The 17,039-nt window shown below is 37.2% G+C and overlaps 1 protein-coding gene across 2 annotated transcripts; it reads right to left on the bottom strand.

The window, feature by feature from the left end:
- Window positions 1–786: 786 nt before the first annotated feature.
- Window positions 787–2,567, bottom strand: LOC131252147 (uncharacterized). Of its 2 annotated transcripts, none has more exons than XR_009174212.1 (3): window positions 2,163–2,352; window positions 1,632–1,715; window positions 787–1,466 (listed from the first exon to the last, which is right to left on the bottom strand). XR_009174212.1 is itself a non-coding variant. In XM_058253024.1 (3 exons), the coding sequence occupies exons 1-3, from the start codon at window positions 2,401–2,403 to the stop codon at window positions 1,298–1,300; spliced, it is 489 nt and encodes a 162-aa protein (XP_058109007.1). In that variant the 5' UTR covers window positions 2,404–2,567; the 3' UTR covers window positions 787–1,297. The 2 variants fall into 2 exon arrangements, 1 of the variants encoding a protein (XP_058109007.1); XM_058253024.1 differs by having other exon boundaries at window positions 1,637–1,715; window positions 2,163–2,567.
- Between the last annotated feature and the right edge of the window lie 14,472 nt (window positions 2,568–17,039).

Consider the following 17,039-nt stretch of genomic DNA (forward strand, 5'->3'; position numbering starts at 1 on the left):
ATTATAGATGAATGATGAATCCTATTGTCAAGAAAACCCTGGAAATAAATTCAAGTAACTACAAGAAATATGGTTTTGACCGATGAAACTTTTACCTACGAAAATTAAAAATAATTTTCGTAGGTAAACTTTTACCGACGAAATAATATTTCGTAGGTAAAAGTCATCTTTACCTAGAAAACCAAAAATCGAAAAGTTTACGTAAAGAAAAATCGAAAAGTTTACTTTTACCCACGAAAGATAAGGACGTAGGTAAAAGCCATCTTTACCAACAAAACGTTTCGTAGGTAAAGGGTGTTTTGATTTTTTTAAAAACCGAAAATCGAAAAGTTTACTTTTTACCTACCAAAGGTTTCGTAGGTAAAAGACGTGAATGAGACTTGTCCCTACAAAATGTTTCGTAGGTAAAAATATAATTTTTTTCATTTCAACTTTTACCTACGACCATTTTCGTAGGTAAAAAAATAGGTCAAATGTATGAGACCTTTCCCTACGACTAGTTTCGTAGCTAAAAAATGTATGACACTTTTACCTACGAACGGGTTCGCAGGTAAAAATTTATCATTTACGGACTTTTACCTATGAATGGTTGAAATCAAAATGTTTCCTAAATAAAAGTCTCTTTTTTTTTTTTACACCTATTCCAATATAGTTCATCATATTCTTCCTGATATACACCGGTTGCATAATATATTTCATCATATTCATATTCACATTCACATCCATCTAAACCCAAACATATATACTACAAGAAATTTTTCAACAATTTATCGTCATACTTGAGTAATCAATACAGGAATGTACAAGTAAAATCATAAAACCAAAGATACTCAACAATTTATAACTTCTATTCAGAAAATAAAGTTCACTAACTTAGAAAACAAAACAAATTGAATTAAGCAACAAGCACAAACACAAGTAAATATGACTAACCATCCAAGTCATCCAGCATGCACCTATACTGCCCATGAGTATGTGTATCAAAGCCAAGACAGGTGGAAGTGCATAGACCCACATCCAAAACATTGCAATGTTGTGTACTTTATTATGCGTTGTGGATCCGACTTTTTTTTTTTCATCTGATGCCCATTCATCAAAGAAACAACGGATGATATTAAAAATCTCAATCAATTGTTTCAACTTTCAATAAACATCAGTATTTTCTAAACATAAATGAAGCTAAACAAGCAGAAAGAAACTTTGCTAGCTTGGTGCATGACTAACTTCCAGATTCTGATGACTGGGTCTTGCATGCATTCCTCGTGATTTATCCAATTTGGCAACATACACAAGACTCTCAAGTGGCAAACTCAAAAATTCTGCATTGCCAGCTGTAATAGGTCATGAGAATCAAGGCCCAATAAGTAGGGGACTTTGCTAGCTTGGTGCATGACCTGTGCAGTGCAGATGCTGCCCCATAGAACTGTTTCCTAGCATCCAATTCTTCTGGACGATCATTCTTGAAGCTGATGCCCAAGGATTATTATTTGTTAATAGCTATAAAGAAGATGCAGTTCAAAACCCCAACTGAATTAGTCTCACTTCAAAAAAGAGGTGGGGACACCCTGTGTCTTCAAAAAAAAAAAAAAAAACCCAACTGAATTAGAATTCCAAGTCTGTGTGGCAAATACCTTACACAAATATCCAAGCATCTGAGTTGGGTACTCCAGTTTTACCAAATGATCCAATTATTGTAGGTTGTCCATATCTATCATCTATATCAGAAAAAAAAAATTTGTTGGTACTCCTTAAGCTACAAAACAAGAACAAAAAGGACTGAATCACAATCTTTGCCCCATATGGTATAAATGGAACATAAGTTTTCATCAAGGATTTTATTAACATTTTTTAATTACAAGAACACAAATACTGGCATGTCGGAGTATTTTCCAGCAGCAGTAGAGGACCCATGACTTCAGGTTCCATTCCCTCCAGCTTCCCTTGAAATTGGTCTACCTAATGAAGACGGAACTCACAAAATTTTGTCTTCATTGGGTAGTTGAATTCAACCTCTATGTTGATGTAGCCGAATTCATAGAATTTCTAAAATTCTAATAGAAGCTTCGTAGATTTTCTGAATTTATATAGTTTTGCGAACCTGGTGGAAACATAACAAGGAAGAGAAGAAGCAAAGAGCCATCTAATCCTGGTGGTCAGTTTACCTCCGCTACTGTACACAAATTCGATGATCAAGACCGTTGATCTTGATCTTTCATGCAAGAGATAGAGACCCATTTCAAGTTTTTGACCGATGGGAAACAGGGCAGGAATGTAAGGTTTAGAAATGTCCAGAGACCTGAAAAACAGTGATATTACTTTTGTATGATAGTGGTATTGGTGTGGCTTTGGGAAGGGTAGAAACTGCAAACTAAGACCAGTGTATATTAACATTGCAATAGACATTTCTGAGTAACATTTGTTAGCTATAACTCTAACCACATTTCACTGGAAGAAATCATTATCCTTCATGTCTATCTTATTTGTTGGGTTTAAATCTTCCATTTGCATTAAGGGCCTACCATTGGCGAAAAAGAGACAGCATTTGATGGAAAAAATGGAAGGGCCATGATGCATTCGGTAGTACATCTGACGAGGAACAAAAAATGGATAGTACACGAGTTACAAGGGTAACCAATAAGCATTTAGAATTCCAAACAAAGAAACAATGGTTTACTACTGCATAAATATATTTTTCGGCTCGAGAAGGCAACCATTACGAACTTTCTAGCCAACAACTTTTCAAAGCATTACCGCTTTGAACTGGGATAGGTAGTGGTTGAGCAGTGCATGATCCCCAGTGTTCTTTGCAGCCACGGCACCAATGGTGCACACACCAGCCCGACCACAGATGACTATATATACAAAGATGCACACAGTAAGCAACAAGATGATAATAGTGCAATACCCGTCAAGGTCAACCTTAAAACAAAATGCTCCTTCTAGAGGCTTCTTTCACGCACAATCCACAGCATATCCCAAGATCGTTTGTTATTACACCATATAGTCACCCAGGCAATGCATATTTTTTATTTTATTTTGAAAGATCAATGCAGAGTTTTTCAATGATTTCTCATACTAAACATTCTTCAGAATCATTTTAGAGATAGCCGGGATATTGTGCCTATGCAAAGATTCACATCAATCGAGTAAGATAGGTGAAAGATATACGAAATTAACTTAGAAAAAGATTCACACAAGTAACCTGATTCTCGTGAAGCAGTATCACAAGCCCTCACAATTTCAATGCAGAGATTGAGATCATTCTTGTTCTTGGTGACTTCGTATGCTTTGAAAAGTAAGAATGCTGTCCCAAGGGAGCCAGTGTAGAGAGTGAAATCCCTGACACACCGTCCAGCCCGTACCCAAGTCTCCTTCACAATCTGAAAAATAAATAGGTAATGGGAATGATGTAAAGGCAGAAGTCACCAAGCCTTGAAAGTGAAATCCATTTTTCAGTACGAACAAATCTCAAGCTTTTTATGTCTGCATTCAATGAAAATGTGACCATCTAAATAAGGGGGTCACTAAGCCTGCAGGCATGTACAAGGCAGCTCATCTACATGCAATCATGGCATATTGGTACAAGATTCCCACTGTAACAATGCCTTGCCCAAAATATCCAACCGATTCACTTATTATGCAGGCAATAGCCCACAGTTTATGAGACATTGATGGCTACAAAAACTAGGCAAGGTTTTGCTCCGCCATCTGCCTATTTCTAACATTGTGGCCTAACCAACTCGTTTGTTGAACCAGTTCATCAAAAAGGCCAGATCCATCTAATCGACGGCTTGGATCTTGTTCCCTCATGCTGAACTGAGACATGTAGTGGCTTGTGGATGGGAACCTTGTACATGTTAAAAATGGTAATAAACTCCCATAAAATTTTTAGGAGTGAATCTTCTCTCTTGAGTAAAGCCATCCTCAAGTTCTAAAGGTAATAAACTCCCATATAGTTTCATACTTTTTCATCATTCCTCTCTATGGATTTTTCATGTTATTAGAATGGGAAAGAAGAAATAACCAGAACAAGGGAAGAGAGAGCTTTGATCGACATGAAACAAAGATACTAATCGTATGAGAAGTGCTTGACCTTTTTTTTTCTTATTAATTTTCTCAATGCAATAGGGAGATCTGGAGTAATCAAGTGCATCTGGACAAGGAGGAGAACATTGACAACAATCGATGGCCCCCAATATCGCATGCTTAGATTTTCTCCAGTGAGATATTTTGAGTGGGACTTATTTGGGGGGGATCATTGGAAGAGGAAACAACTCATCTGGAGACTCGTTGTAAGAGAGATTCTCTTGTGAAGAACAATAAGGTACAAGAAATGTGACATCTTTGGTAACAAACTTAAAAAAAGAAAAAAAGAAAAAAAGAGGACAATAGCAGTTATATCTTCTTTGAGTTTTGGCATATCCAAGAAAGACACTCTTTTAGAAGAAATTTGGTCAAAAGCTTGAGTTCTACAACAAGTTTTGTGACTGATATGTATAATCATCTATATACATTTTCCCACAACATCTTATGAGGAGCTTTTACTTGATATAGTCTACATGTGACACTTTTGGGATGGTGAGCAGATTTCAATGATCCTATAGCAGTAACATACATGAGTTAATAAAAAAAAAATGGTCCACGAATAAAACTGAGAATAATCAAACTACACATACGAAATTCAAAGGGACACTATAAGAGAGGAAGCCTCAAAATCCCAAATGACAAGAGGAAACCAAATTCACAAGAGATACATTTTGACTGCACTCTCACAATGAGAGCATTAAAATAACATCTTTATGAAGAGGGGATATGCAAAAATGAAACCGACTAGCACAAAACCACTCATAAATAGTCTACCCATGAAACTAGCATTTCTAGATTAAAGATGAGTTTGATTCTTCAATTGACATAGACACAATGTCCATGTTAAATCAGTTTTTCCATGTTATCCGTACTACCTAGAGTTCAGTACCATCTCATCAGTTTAATAACTGATATGTGGGCTGAATTTTAAAAAAAAAAAAAAAATTTTAAAAAAAAAGAAAAAAAAAAAGAGAAAGAAGAAAAAAAGAGAGAGCTCAGACCATTACAGGGTAACCATATTTGGAGATATATATCAAAATGGAAGAACTAGTCTAGTTTTGCAAGATTTCACCAATTCTCTAGATTTACGACTTCATATTTACAAAATATGAAATCCATAGCATGAAAATTTAGCACAAAATGGAATCAAGTTATATCTTTTCAGCCATGGAAGTGTTATGACGAAACTATATAGCAGTTTGAGTCATAGATACCTATAACAACTGTTATGCTTGAAGTGATGACCTCGGTCACTGATAGACCAACGAAAGCCCAAGCATACTGAGTAGATAGGTTCCCAAGGCTAAGAACTATCCCGCCAGCCATTGCAAACAAAACAGAGGGCCAATTGTCCTGCATCAGCCACCAAATTTGTACTTTAGAGGGTAAAATGACATGTTCTGTCCCTATTCATGTTTAACATAAGAGTAATGGGAAAGTAAGATCTAAGGAGATAAGTGGAAAAGTAATAAAGAGGATCTTTGTGGCTCCATTTATCAGACGGACCACAGTGGGTAGGTAAGAAGTAAGGAGATCGGTGGAAGAGTAATAAAGAGGATCTTTGTGGTACACATTCCATGTGTACAAGATCCTGTCCATTCATCAGATGGGCAGCATGTTTATGTTGCAGAAATTAGGCTGCTCCACTCATGACTCGTCTGGTGGGAAGCATGTTTATGTTGCACAATTGAATGTTTTCTCGTACTGTTGCCTTATAGATAAGTGGTCCAGCCTGATTTTTGGGCCAGTGAATGTATGTGGTGAGCCCGCCCAACGAATGGTCAGGGTATTGAATAGATGTGCTGCGAAGATCGTCTTCACTCTCTTCTTCACATTTGTCGAAAACCTTTTCATACCATGAACAAAATGCATCTCAATTGATGTAATTTGAGGACTATAAAAGAAAAGGATATACAAATTCAACAGAAAATTGGCCATGGCAGCCGGTGACAATCGACTGGAAAAAGAGCATTCATTGTTCTACTGAAGGGTATTTCTCATAAAGACCATCCAATTTCAGGAGCTGAGGATCATGCATCATGCTTATGTTCAAAACATGTTTTGGAATTCTGTTAAGGCCATAGCTAATGAGATATTTACACCTTTCACTGATAGGATATATTTGCATTCAGAGATATGTTAAGGCTCATATTTTAGGCTGCATCCAATAATAAAATATGAGCCTTTTTTCCTCACCAGATACAGTTAACATGAATGTGGCAGACGCTTGTATATTTACGCCATCTAACACAACCATTCGTATAACCATGAATGAAAGCATCATTGATTTTGCAATAGTTCATTACCAATAAATTGAAGAAAAACATTCATATCCTTCTCTTAGATGACATAAAGCTAGAGAATATTGTAGTCCAATATCTATTAACAGATCATTTGTCAATAGACAGTTACCCTCTGCTGTGCACAGAGTGCGGAAAGATGGTCTGATTGATATAAGGATATATACGTGTTCCATGGCACCTATAATTGTACAAACTTACCAATTTACTAGCCACATGTGGACACTTGGATGGTCCAATGCCAATCTAGACCGTCCATTCATTGTAGAACTCCCTACACAGTGCCACCATGTAAAAATCACACCGGTAGGATGTCCTAAGTTCCTTGCCATTCACTTATTATGCAGGCAATAGGCCACAGTTTATGAGACATTGATGGCTACAAAAACTAGGCAAGGTTTTGCTCCGCCATCTGCCTATTTCTAACATTGTGGCCTAACCAACTCGTTTGTTGAACCAGATCATCAAAAAGGCCAGACCCATCTAATCAACGGCTTGGATCTTGTTCCCTCATGCTGAACTGAGACATGTGGTGGCTTGTGGATGGGAACCTTGTACATGTTAAAAATGGCTTTACTCAAGAGAGAAGATCATCAAAAAGGCCAGACCCATTCTCTTTTCTTTCTTTTTTTTTTGTATCAAAGTCACCATTTCTAAATGTGGTAAATGTGTATGAAATCCGAAACAATCATCCGGTGGCGTTGCTTAAATGGACCATATATACCCATAAAAAACAACAAAAGACCCATAAAAACAACAGAAAATGAAAAATACCCAGATTATAATTAATCCAGTAACATTATCTCAGCACATTCCAAATACAAAACCCATAAAATCAACAAAATAAAAAAAAAAACGATAAATACCCAGAACATAATTCATCCATATCAAGCAACCAACACAAAAATCCAAACATGACGTGCTCGAAAAAGCAAAAAAAGAAAAAGAAATCTCGAAAACTACTGTTCTTCGATCCAAACAATAATAAGAAGCAGAAATCGCAACATAAATGAGAAAAAAAAAACCTAAAAATTTCTCCTATCATTTCAAATTCGAAAACAAACCCAACAAAGGAAATGAGAATCAAAGCAGTATCTGGTGATTTTAGCTTACCTGAGAGAGAGAGAGAGAGACAGAGAGAGAGATTTGCCATTAAAAACCCAACGTAGGGTCCGTGGACATCATTAAAAACTTCCTAGGGTCCAATGTAAGGTTTATTTGCCATCCAACCCTAAATCCCTAAATCCCCAAATCCCTAAATCGGTATTGAGATTGAGAGAGATTGAGAGAGAGAGAGAGAGATACCTCACGGTTAACCGAGCTTCAAAGAGAGAGAGAGAGGGCGTGCGTGGGTAGGGCGCTCGGCAATGGTCAGCAAGAGAGAGATCAGAGAGAGAGGAATAGAGATACACACAGAGAGAGAGAGAGAGAGAAGATAGAGGATGCGAGAGAGACAGAGAGGGGACAGGGTCGAGAGATCAGAGAGAGAGGAAGAGAGTCAGCGAGAGAGAGGAGGGAGAGGATGCGTGAGCGCTGGGAGAGGATGGGCGAGAGAGACAGAGAGAGAGAGAGAGGGAGTGGCGTTGGAGACGCCCTACTTTGACTGACGTCACCAAGTTTTGTGGGCCCCACTATGTTGTATTTGTTATATCCACACCGTCCATCTATTTTGAGATATCATTTTAAGCCATGAGCCAGAGAATGAGGCAGATATAAATCTGTAGTGGACCCCACTATAGAAAACAGCGGGAGAGTGATTCCCACTGTTGAACCTATCTTAAGGCCCCATCGTAATGATTATTTGAAATCTAACTTGTTCAGAAGTTATAAAATATATGAAGGGAAAACATAAATATCACCTTGATATAAAAATTTTGTGGCCTTAAGAAGTTTTTAACGGTGGGCGTCACTGTCCCACTGTTTTCTGTGCTGGGGTTCATTGGAGCTTTGGATATAACTCATGCTTTGGATTTTGCCCTAAAATGATCTCTCCAAGTGGATGGAAGGTATGGATATAAAACATACATCATGGTGAAATTAGAGGTATATAAATCTCAGGTGGACCACACCACATGAAAACAATAGTTATTGGTAATCCATCATTAAAATCGTCATAAGGAAAACTGTACTGTTTATTTGACATCCAATCTGTTTATTAGGTCATATAGGCCTAGATGAAAGGGAAAAACAAAAATCATCTCGATCCAAGACTTTCATGGCCCCCCAAAATGTTTTAAATGGTTGATGCTCATTCAACACTGTTTCCTGTAATGTGGCCCTTTTCATATTGGGATATGCCTCATTTTTTGTCTCATGCCGTAAGATGATCTTTAAAAATAGATGGATGGCATGGATTAAACACATACATCATGGGGCCCGCAGAGCACCAACCACCAATCATTGGATGGTGTCAGGGGGAGTAGCCAATCTGTTCCCCTTATTTGTGGTATAGTCCATTTAATCTTTGGATATGATTCATTTTTTAGAAAATTCTTTAAAATGATCTCGAAAAATGGATGAACAGCGTGGGTCAATCTCGAATTTTCGGTAAATTCGAAAGTCAAGTGGACCATGCCACTTGAAACAGTGTGGAATAATGACTTCAACTGTTGATACCTTCCATGGGTCCACAGTAATTTTATTTGACATCCAACATGTTCATTATCTGTTAACATAGATTAATGGAGTGGATAAAATAAATAAAAAATGGTGGGCCCCACAGAGTTTACTCTAGTAAGGGTAATGATGAGTTCTTTTATTTGACATCCATCAAGTTCTTTTATATTATTGATAAACAATTTCCATTCACAATACCAAACCTAAATCATGGACGTTCTTGATCATCAAATCATCTTGGCATATGGGCCCTAGTGGGGCAATGCATAGACAAATGATGTGGTTAATGCAAACAGCCAATGTATAGTTCAAGTACAACCATTTTTTTCATGGATCAAGTCTAAGTCCTCCTACACTTAGACTCAACCTATTAAAACTATTTGCAGACATCCTAAAAAATATAAAAGCACTTGGTGGGGCCCACATGAGTTTTGAATGCGGCTGAAACTCATTAGCCGCATACTAAAAAAGATATTGGGCATATTAAGATTGATCAACAATTTCAGTGAATTTTAATTTAAACATTTGAAGTTATTTACTCTTCAATTTGAATTAATTAGATTGTCCAAAAATAATTAAAGGTTGTTTATAATATCAAAAATACATGAATGAATAGAAAACACAAACATCAGCTTAATCTAAAACTTCTATGGCCTACATGAAATTTTAAATGGTAGAGGTTCAATCACACCACTTCCTGTGGTGTGGTCCACTTGAGCTTTGGATATGCTTCCTTTTTGTTCTTCAGACTGAAAATTTGAGATTAACCCACACTATTCATCCATTTTTCGAGATCATTTTATAGAATTATTCAAAAAATGAATCATATCCAAATATTAAATGGAGCACACCACAAATAAGGGGAACGGATTGACTACTCCCCTACACCATCCAATGGCTGGTGGTTGGTGTTGTGTGGGCCTCACCATGATTTTTAATCCCTGGGCCCACCATGGAATGGTGCATCTAACTGATGGGGTAGATGTTTGCTTCTTTTTTTTATTTATTATTATTTTTTATTTTTTAAATCTACTATAATCTAAAATGATATAATAAAAAAAAATGGATGGACATTATGGATATAATTCATACATTTCTCCAAATTGATAGATGGTGTGGATACAAAACACACATCATGGTAGAACCCATATAAACAAATTAGCTATTCCCCTTGCCACCAGCCAATGGCTGGTGGTCGGTGCTCCGTGGACCCTACCATGATGTATGTATTCCACGAGGTTCATATATTTTTCTATATCATTTTATGATATGAGATGAAAAAATGAGGTATATCCCAATCTAAAGTGGACCACATTAGAGGAAACGGTGTTAATTGAACGTTGACCATTAAATTTTTCAAGGGGCCATAAAAGTTTTGGATCAAGCTGATCTTTGTTTTTTTTTTTTTTCCCTTCATTTGGGTCGGTATGACCTAATCAACAGATTGGATGTCAAATAAATAGTAGAATGTGCCTTAGGAGGATTTTAACGGTGGATATCCAATCACTATTCTTTTCCTGTGGTGTGGTCCACCTGATATTTATATCTCTCTAATTTTTAGGATCAAGCCCTAAAATGATATATAACAATGGATGAACGGAATGGATGAAAAACATACATCATTGTGGGGCCCACAGAGCACCGACCACCAGCCACCAGGCTGGTGGCAGGGAGAGTGGCCAATCCGTTTCGCATTTTCACTTATCCTGAGAGAGGGAAACCAAAAACCCCTCCCGCCTGAAACGCCCTAACCCTAATCCCTCTCTCTCTCTCTACTTCTTGCAATGAAAAGAGGGAGAAAATGGCATGGAAGATCCATTCCATTCCCTTCATTCTCTCGCTCTGTCCTTCTCTCTCATTCCCACAGATGCCTTCATACACAACTCCTCGGGCCTGAGATTCATGAGCAGGGCAACACTTTCGTCGTCCATGGAGGCAGTGAATGCCTCTACGCCACCTCCATTTCTACCCACAACAGAAGTTTCACAGCGGGCAACAATGATTCTTATATACGGTAATTCCATCTATAACCCTCGATCCTCTTCGGATTATTCCAGGCTATGCTGCAAATGCTGCCTTGGCACACGTGTGAGTGATCTAGGATGCCGATTGAGTGGTCCTGTGGTGTGTATATTGGGATGGACCGTTCATCATGTGAATGATGTGTGCATGTTGAGTGTAGGTCGTTGGTTGTGATTTTCTTTTAGGGACGTGCAGGTGTGCCAGTAGATTTTCAGGCTGAGGGGCATTTCTCATGTGCCTGTTGCGTGAACGCTTCAGATCTGACACGGTTTTGAAAATGGAGCATTTGGGATTACTATTCCCCGGTTTTGCATTTTTCAATTGTATTGATAGATAGGATAATTCTTTAAACCCTCAACTTTCCTGATGGTTAGTCTAACCCCAAGAGAAATTAAACTTTTGAACAGGGCCAGCACGGTTAGTTCAAGATCTGGCCCAAAACCAACCTAAGCCTCTCAATGACATCTCAAAAGGCATATTGATGTGGAACAATTGGAGTTAAACTACGAGAATGTCTTTTTTCTCTCCTTTCTTTCAACCCATTTAGTTTAGCTTTAAAAAAAGAGAATATAATTATCAGTTTGATGTTTAAACTTCCAAGATTATGCCTCAAAAATTGATACTTGATTCACTATGATTAAACTTCCAAGATTATGGCACAAAATTGATACTTGATTCACTTGTGACAGTATAAACTAAAGAAAAAAATGGTGCAATCAAAGGGCTAATTCATCTTGCCAGATAAAATTGATTTCATCTAAGTTTTGCTAACAATAGTTATTATGTACTAGAGAACATAGTTTTATGGATTATGGGTTATTGAGATTATTTTCAATCCTTGTTAACATCTCTAGAAAATAATTTGGGTTAAATGAGATTAACCCATTTTTAGGTGGCAACCAAACAGGGTCCTGACATGGTCATATTATAGGTATCTAGTACTTGTGTATAGTAACCCTCAAAATTCATAAAACAGATCTACAGCCCTTAAATTTCACGTTGTTCTGACTGCCATTGTACGTGGTAAACACTACAACAAAATTCATAATGACAATCACGTTGAAACCTTCCTACAACCCATTGTGATGGTTGATTGCTATCCAACCTGTTCATAAGGTTACATAGACATGGAAGAAGGGCCATAACTTTTGTGGCCCCCCAAAGAAGTTTTCGACTGTTGGTTTTTTATCCTACTGTGAGGTCCACTTAATAGCTCATATTATAGCTGTAGACATTTGAGCTTGGATGTGATGTTTGCTTGAATTTACTTTTTTCAACATATATTCATGATTTGGTTTATTACTTTCGAATTTTATTGAAATTTAGATGTGTTATGCTTTATTGCTTTCTGTGGAAACATGGATTGGAATGGTTTAGATATGAGTGAGTATGATTAGCTAGCATCATAGTATCATAAGGTTTGTTAGTTTTGTTAGTTTTGCCAAATTGGATCTAGAAATGACCTACCAAATTGTCTTTATTTGTATAAGCATGGACGGTGGAGATCATTTGGTGTTTTCACTTCATGGAAATTAATGAAGTGTTCACTTTGTAGTAGAATTCCTCTTCATGTATTAGCTGCATTGCATTGGTAGGAATTTTATTCAATTGATGTTGTTCTTATTTTTGTTTTGGTGGGACAACAATTGGAAAGAAGCATTCCATGATTGGTGTTGTTGTGTAGCTTTTCTTCCATAGTTTTCAAAGAAGAAGAAACTTCACTGGTTTGAGCTGGAGTAACTCTTTTGGAGGGTTTGAGATTAGCAAAATATTCTTTTGGCAGGAAAGCATTCCTCTCTCTCTCTCTCTCTCTCTCTCTCTCTCTCTCTCTCTCTCTCTCTCTTAATGTCTAAGCTTGTGTTCAATGGCAAAGCAAAAGGAGAAGCTTTCTGAACTGGAGCGGCAACTGAAGAAAGTTGAGGTTACTTTGATAGGAGTATATTTGTACTGGTTATGGTTTATGGGCTGGTTGGATGTAGACCAATGGTTGGTACACATCACCACCAAACTGTTATGACATTTTCCTAGTAGTACATTTTGATGCTTCCTACTGTGGGGAATACTTGGGCAATCTGTGATGTATATGCTGAGATATGTTCAGCCCACGTGGATTGTGCGACTTGCTCATTTACATAAAAGCTAATGTGGCAATATAACATAACTGCAAATAGGCCTGGACAACTTCATCAGACCCATCATTGACAGTTTTGCACATTGATTGAGTATGAACGTTTAGGTCTTGAAAGATTTTAATATCTTGTTTTAAAATGTTAAATCCAAGTATGTAGTTGAATCTAAATCAATTTTTAGTAGTATATTAGGACTAAAGACTGTAGAGGTTTCATATACAGATGCACCATGCTCCCATTGCAGTAATCTGGCATTTTGATCACCTGACATCTTCTTCCTTTTCCATTGATAAATGACATCATTACTAAGTTTGCAGCATGTGGGACATTGGCAGTCTATAGCTATTGCCAATGTGGTATGTTCTTTTAGTCTACAGTCTCATATTGTCAATTTACTTGTCAATTTACTATCCTTTAATTGGTTAGGTCCAACTGAGCTGACAGTTCTACGTTTTGATACTTCACAGGTTTTAGGGGTCCAATTATGGATCTGTTCAAACAAGTCCAAGTATGAATTGTAAGTATCGATACTTTCTAACTTGGATTGCAACCTGTAGGTATTGCCCTTGGCTCTATGGAAGGTCGGGTTGCTATGAAGTTCTTTGATTTATTTGAGGCCTTCCACCCCATGTAAATTTTGCATGCTTTTGTTATGATAGATGGGAAGGCTACTTACAGGCACATTTGCCCGCATGGCATGTGTAAGTGTGTGGTCCAGGTTACATCCTGTGTATGTTGAGGATGGGCAAGTTTGCGCTGGTTGAAAAAAAAAGGGGGCCAGTTTGGTCATTATTGCATTTGTATTTTGAGGATGGACCTTTTGTCATTTCTTTTTCAACTGCCCTTCTCTTGTTGTAGAAGGGTGGGTCACATATAGGTAGAACAACCATTTTTAGGCAATGACATGACAAAGACCACCTGATGACTAGCTCACATCTTGCACATTTTGGCATATGGCACATATGCAATAGTCATAATAACAATGGTTGCTTATTTTCGCTGACTCACTCCCTTGCAGCTACAGTACATTTTCCACTGGAGGATGCGACAGCTATGTAAACGTGAATTTCACATGGGAATAAATATACATGCTCATAATGGCAGGGCCTACTTTCTTACCGCTAAAAGTGAATTTCTATAGCTAGGAAACAACCACAGAAACCATAAAACTAGAGCCTTCTTACTAGATGTTGTATCCATGCCAAGAGTTTTTGACTTGCATGGAAAGAACAAAACTATCAGGTGTCTTTTTGGATGAACAATGAAGCTAAAGATGACCCGAGCAAGGAATGTTGGCATTTTAAACAGCTCGATCCACTATGGGAAAATGGAAGTGCACATAAAAAATCTGTGTTCAAAATAAATGTAAGCACATAAAAGATGACCATGACAAGCAGATTCCTAATACTACATGGATCTACTTTGAGCTATTAGCTCCCCCATTTTGCGTGGTCAAAATAAATGTAAGCTCATGATATATGATTTAATTGTGGACTTGTTCTCCGTATGAACTGAATGTTTCTTTTGCATGTGCTCCTTGGACTCGGATTGCGTAGTGTGGCACACAGCACCAATGTCAGTACTGTGCACTATTGGAAAAGCTGTGGGGCCCATCATGATGTATGTGTTTTATCCACGACAAGCAGATTCCTACTACCACATGGATCTACTTTGAGTGATTAGCTCTCTCATTTTGTGTAGTCAAAATAAATGTTAAGCTGCGATTTCGTGTGTGCCACTAATTAGATTGGCAAGAGTTCTACAAACGGCTCTACCCACCAGACATTACTCTCCATCACTAATAGATTCATGTGTGCCACTAATTAGATGACAGGGCATTTGAGTACAAGTAAAACCTAAAATTCATTCTGAAAGTTTTTTTTTTCCTTATATTTTCTTCCCTTCATTTCTCTGATTTATGCTCTATGTTTCTGTCTGTTTTGTGTTATTCGAGAAGGAAAAACAGAAGCAGGAAGGACACTGAAGTGGCATATGCAGAAGGACAGAGAAGTTTACATTTTCTTCATTCTTCTTTTCACTTCTCTGACATTCCATTGTATTAAAGAAGTCTTGTACTAAGAAAGATTTGATTCACAACTTAGAAAATCACAAAGCAACAATATTTTTGTGAATACAAATTCCTCATGTTTGAAGTAATCAAATACCTGATTGGTCAAAAGCTTCTCAATCACCATCTGTCAGCATTGCCTGCAATTTTCATATTTTTATGCAATCAGGTGGTCTTTTTTTTTTTTTTTTTCTTTTTTCTTTTGTATGCTGCAGGTGGCATTGTTGGACAAGGGGCTATGATATTGACATTTTCAAACTTTATATATTGACAAATTCAGTCTTTGCATAATCTATATAACGCAATGAATTCACAATTAGCAGGGGTTGAGCAACTCTCTGATTACCTCTTAAAATAGATGGATGTGCTTAATATAGAGTCAATGCCTGTAAAGAAACAGAATGTAGCAAAAGAGTTGTTTGGTTCAATTGGCCTAGCCTATGATGGTGATGGCTTTTTTTATTTTTTTTTGTGATTTGTTTATGTTATATAGATATGTTATATGTATACAAACATGCTACAAGGATTTAATTGTGTTTATTTTATTTGTATCATGCAGAAGGCTTCCTTCTACAAATGTTCAGTCACCTGACATAAATGCACTGTAGTTCTAGAAATGAGAAGGTATTCCATTCTTATGAGTTTTTAGACCATTTCCACCTTTTTGTCTAGAGAATTCCACACTTAGATGCTCAAACTACATTTTTCTATTGTTCTTCTTTTAACACATTTGTGACTGCCATTTTCAGAAAGCCTGCATTTGGTAGTTTTCTATGATGAAGTTGGGCTAAAAAGCTTTCTTCACATCGTAATTTGTCGCAACTTGTTGACAGATGTATGAAGTCGTGCGGGATGTTGCAAACTATTTCCCAACGGCATTAATTAGTGGAAGATGACGTGATAAGGTACTGGAGCAATTAGCTACTTTGCATGGAAAATGATCCAATTTTGGACCTGTTTATCTAAGTTATCGTGCATTACATTTCCATACACTTGGCATGCATGTATTGTTCATTTGCTAGGCATTGTCATGGATGGCACATAGCCCAAATATGCTAGTCAGTGTATCGTAGCTGCCGAGTGGACTTATGGGATTACAAATGTTCTGAAGACGGGTATTGATGCTGCCAAGTTCCTTGCATATTAAGATAAGTTTACCAAATTCATTCTGTAAACCAAAGCTTAAACACTCTGCAACTGAATGTTCAAACTCAGAGCTGTTGGATGGTTGTAATGAATTCTCTATATCTTGGATCCCCATTCGCATTGAGTTTGTGTTAGCATTATCATCTATTTTTAAGCCTCCGGGCTACTTTGACCCCTTTCCATCTTGGTCACATTCTTGTTTTTTTTTTTTTTTTTTTTGGCTAACGTATATATGGGGGCTAATCCCTTCGCACTCAGTCTCTCATACAAACTCTGCTATTTGTAGTTGGCATATGGTGGTATCAATGGTTGCAGGACAAACTGTACAACTGCCCCATTGTTCGAGGCATTTGGAGTGCCCTTTCAGTCAGGTCCATATGAGTCCATCCAAAAAAAAAAAAAAACAGGGGCATGCATTGGGTACATCGCCAGTATCAGTCAAATACATCCAATACAACATAGACGCTGGAATTAGAATTTTGTTTTGTTTTTAAAATTTTTTTTTTTTTTTTTCAAAATCTCTCTTCTTTTTTTATTTTATAATAGGTGGACTGTGTGTATGTAAAACAAATGAATGGTCAATAGAATTGGACCAACAACCCATGGTGCAGGTGAACAAGTTCCCTTTCTTTTTTCTTTATCTTTTTAAAATAATGTTTGTACTATTCCCTT

The sequence above is a fragment of the Magnolia sinica genome, chromosome 7 (assembly GCF_029962835.1).
Source record: "Magnolia sinica isolate HGM2019 chromosome 7, MsV1, whole genome shotgun sequence".
Lineage (NCBI taxonomy): Eukaryota > Viridiplantae > Streptophyta > Magnoliopsida > Magnoliales > Magnoliaceae > Magnolia > Magnolia sinica.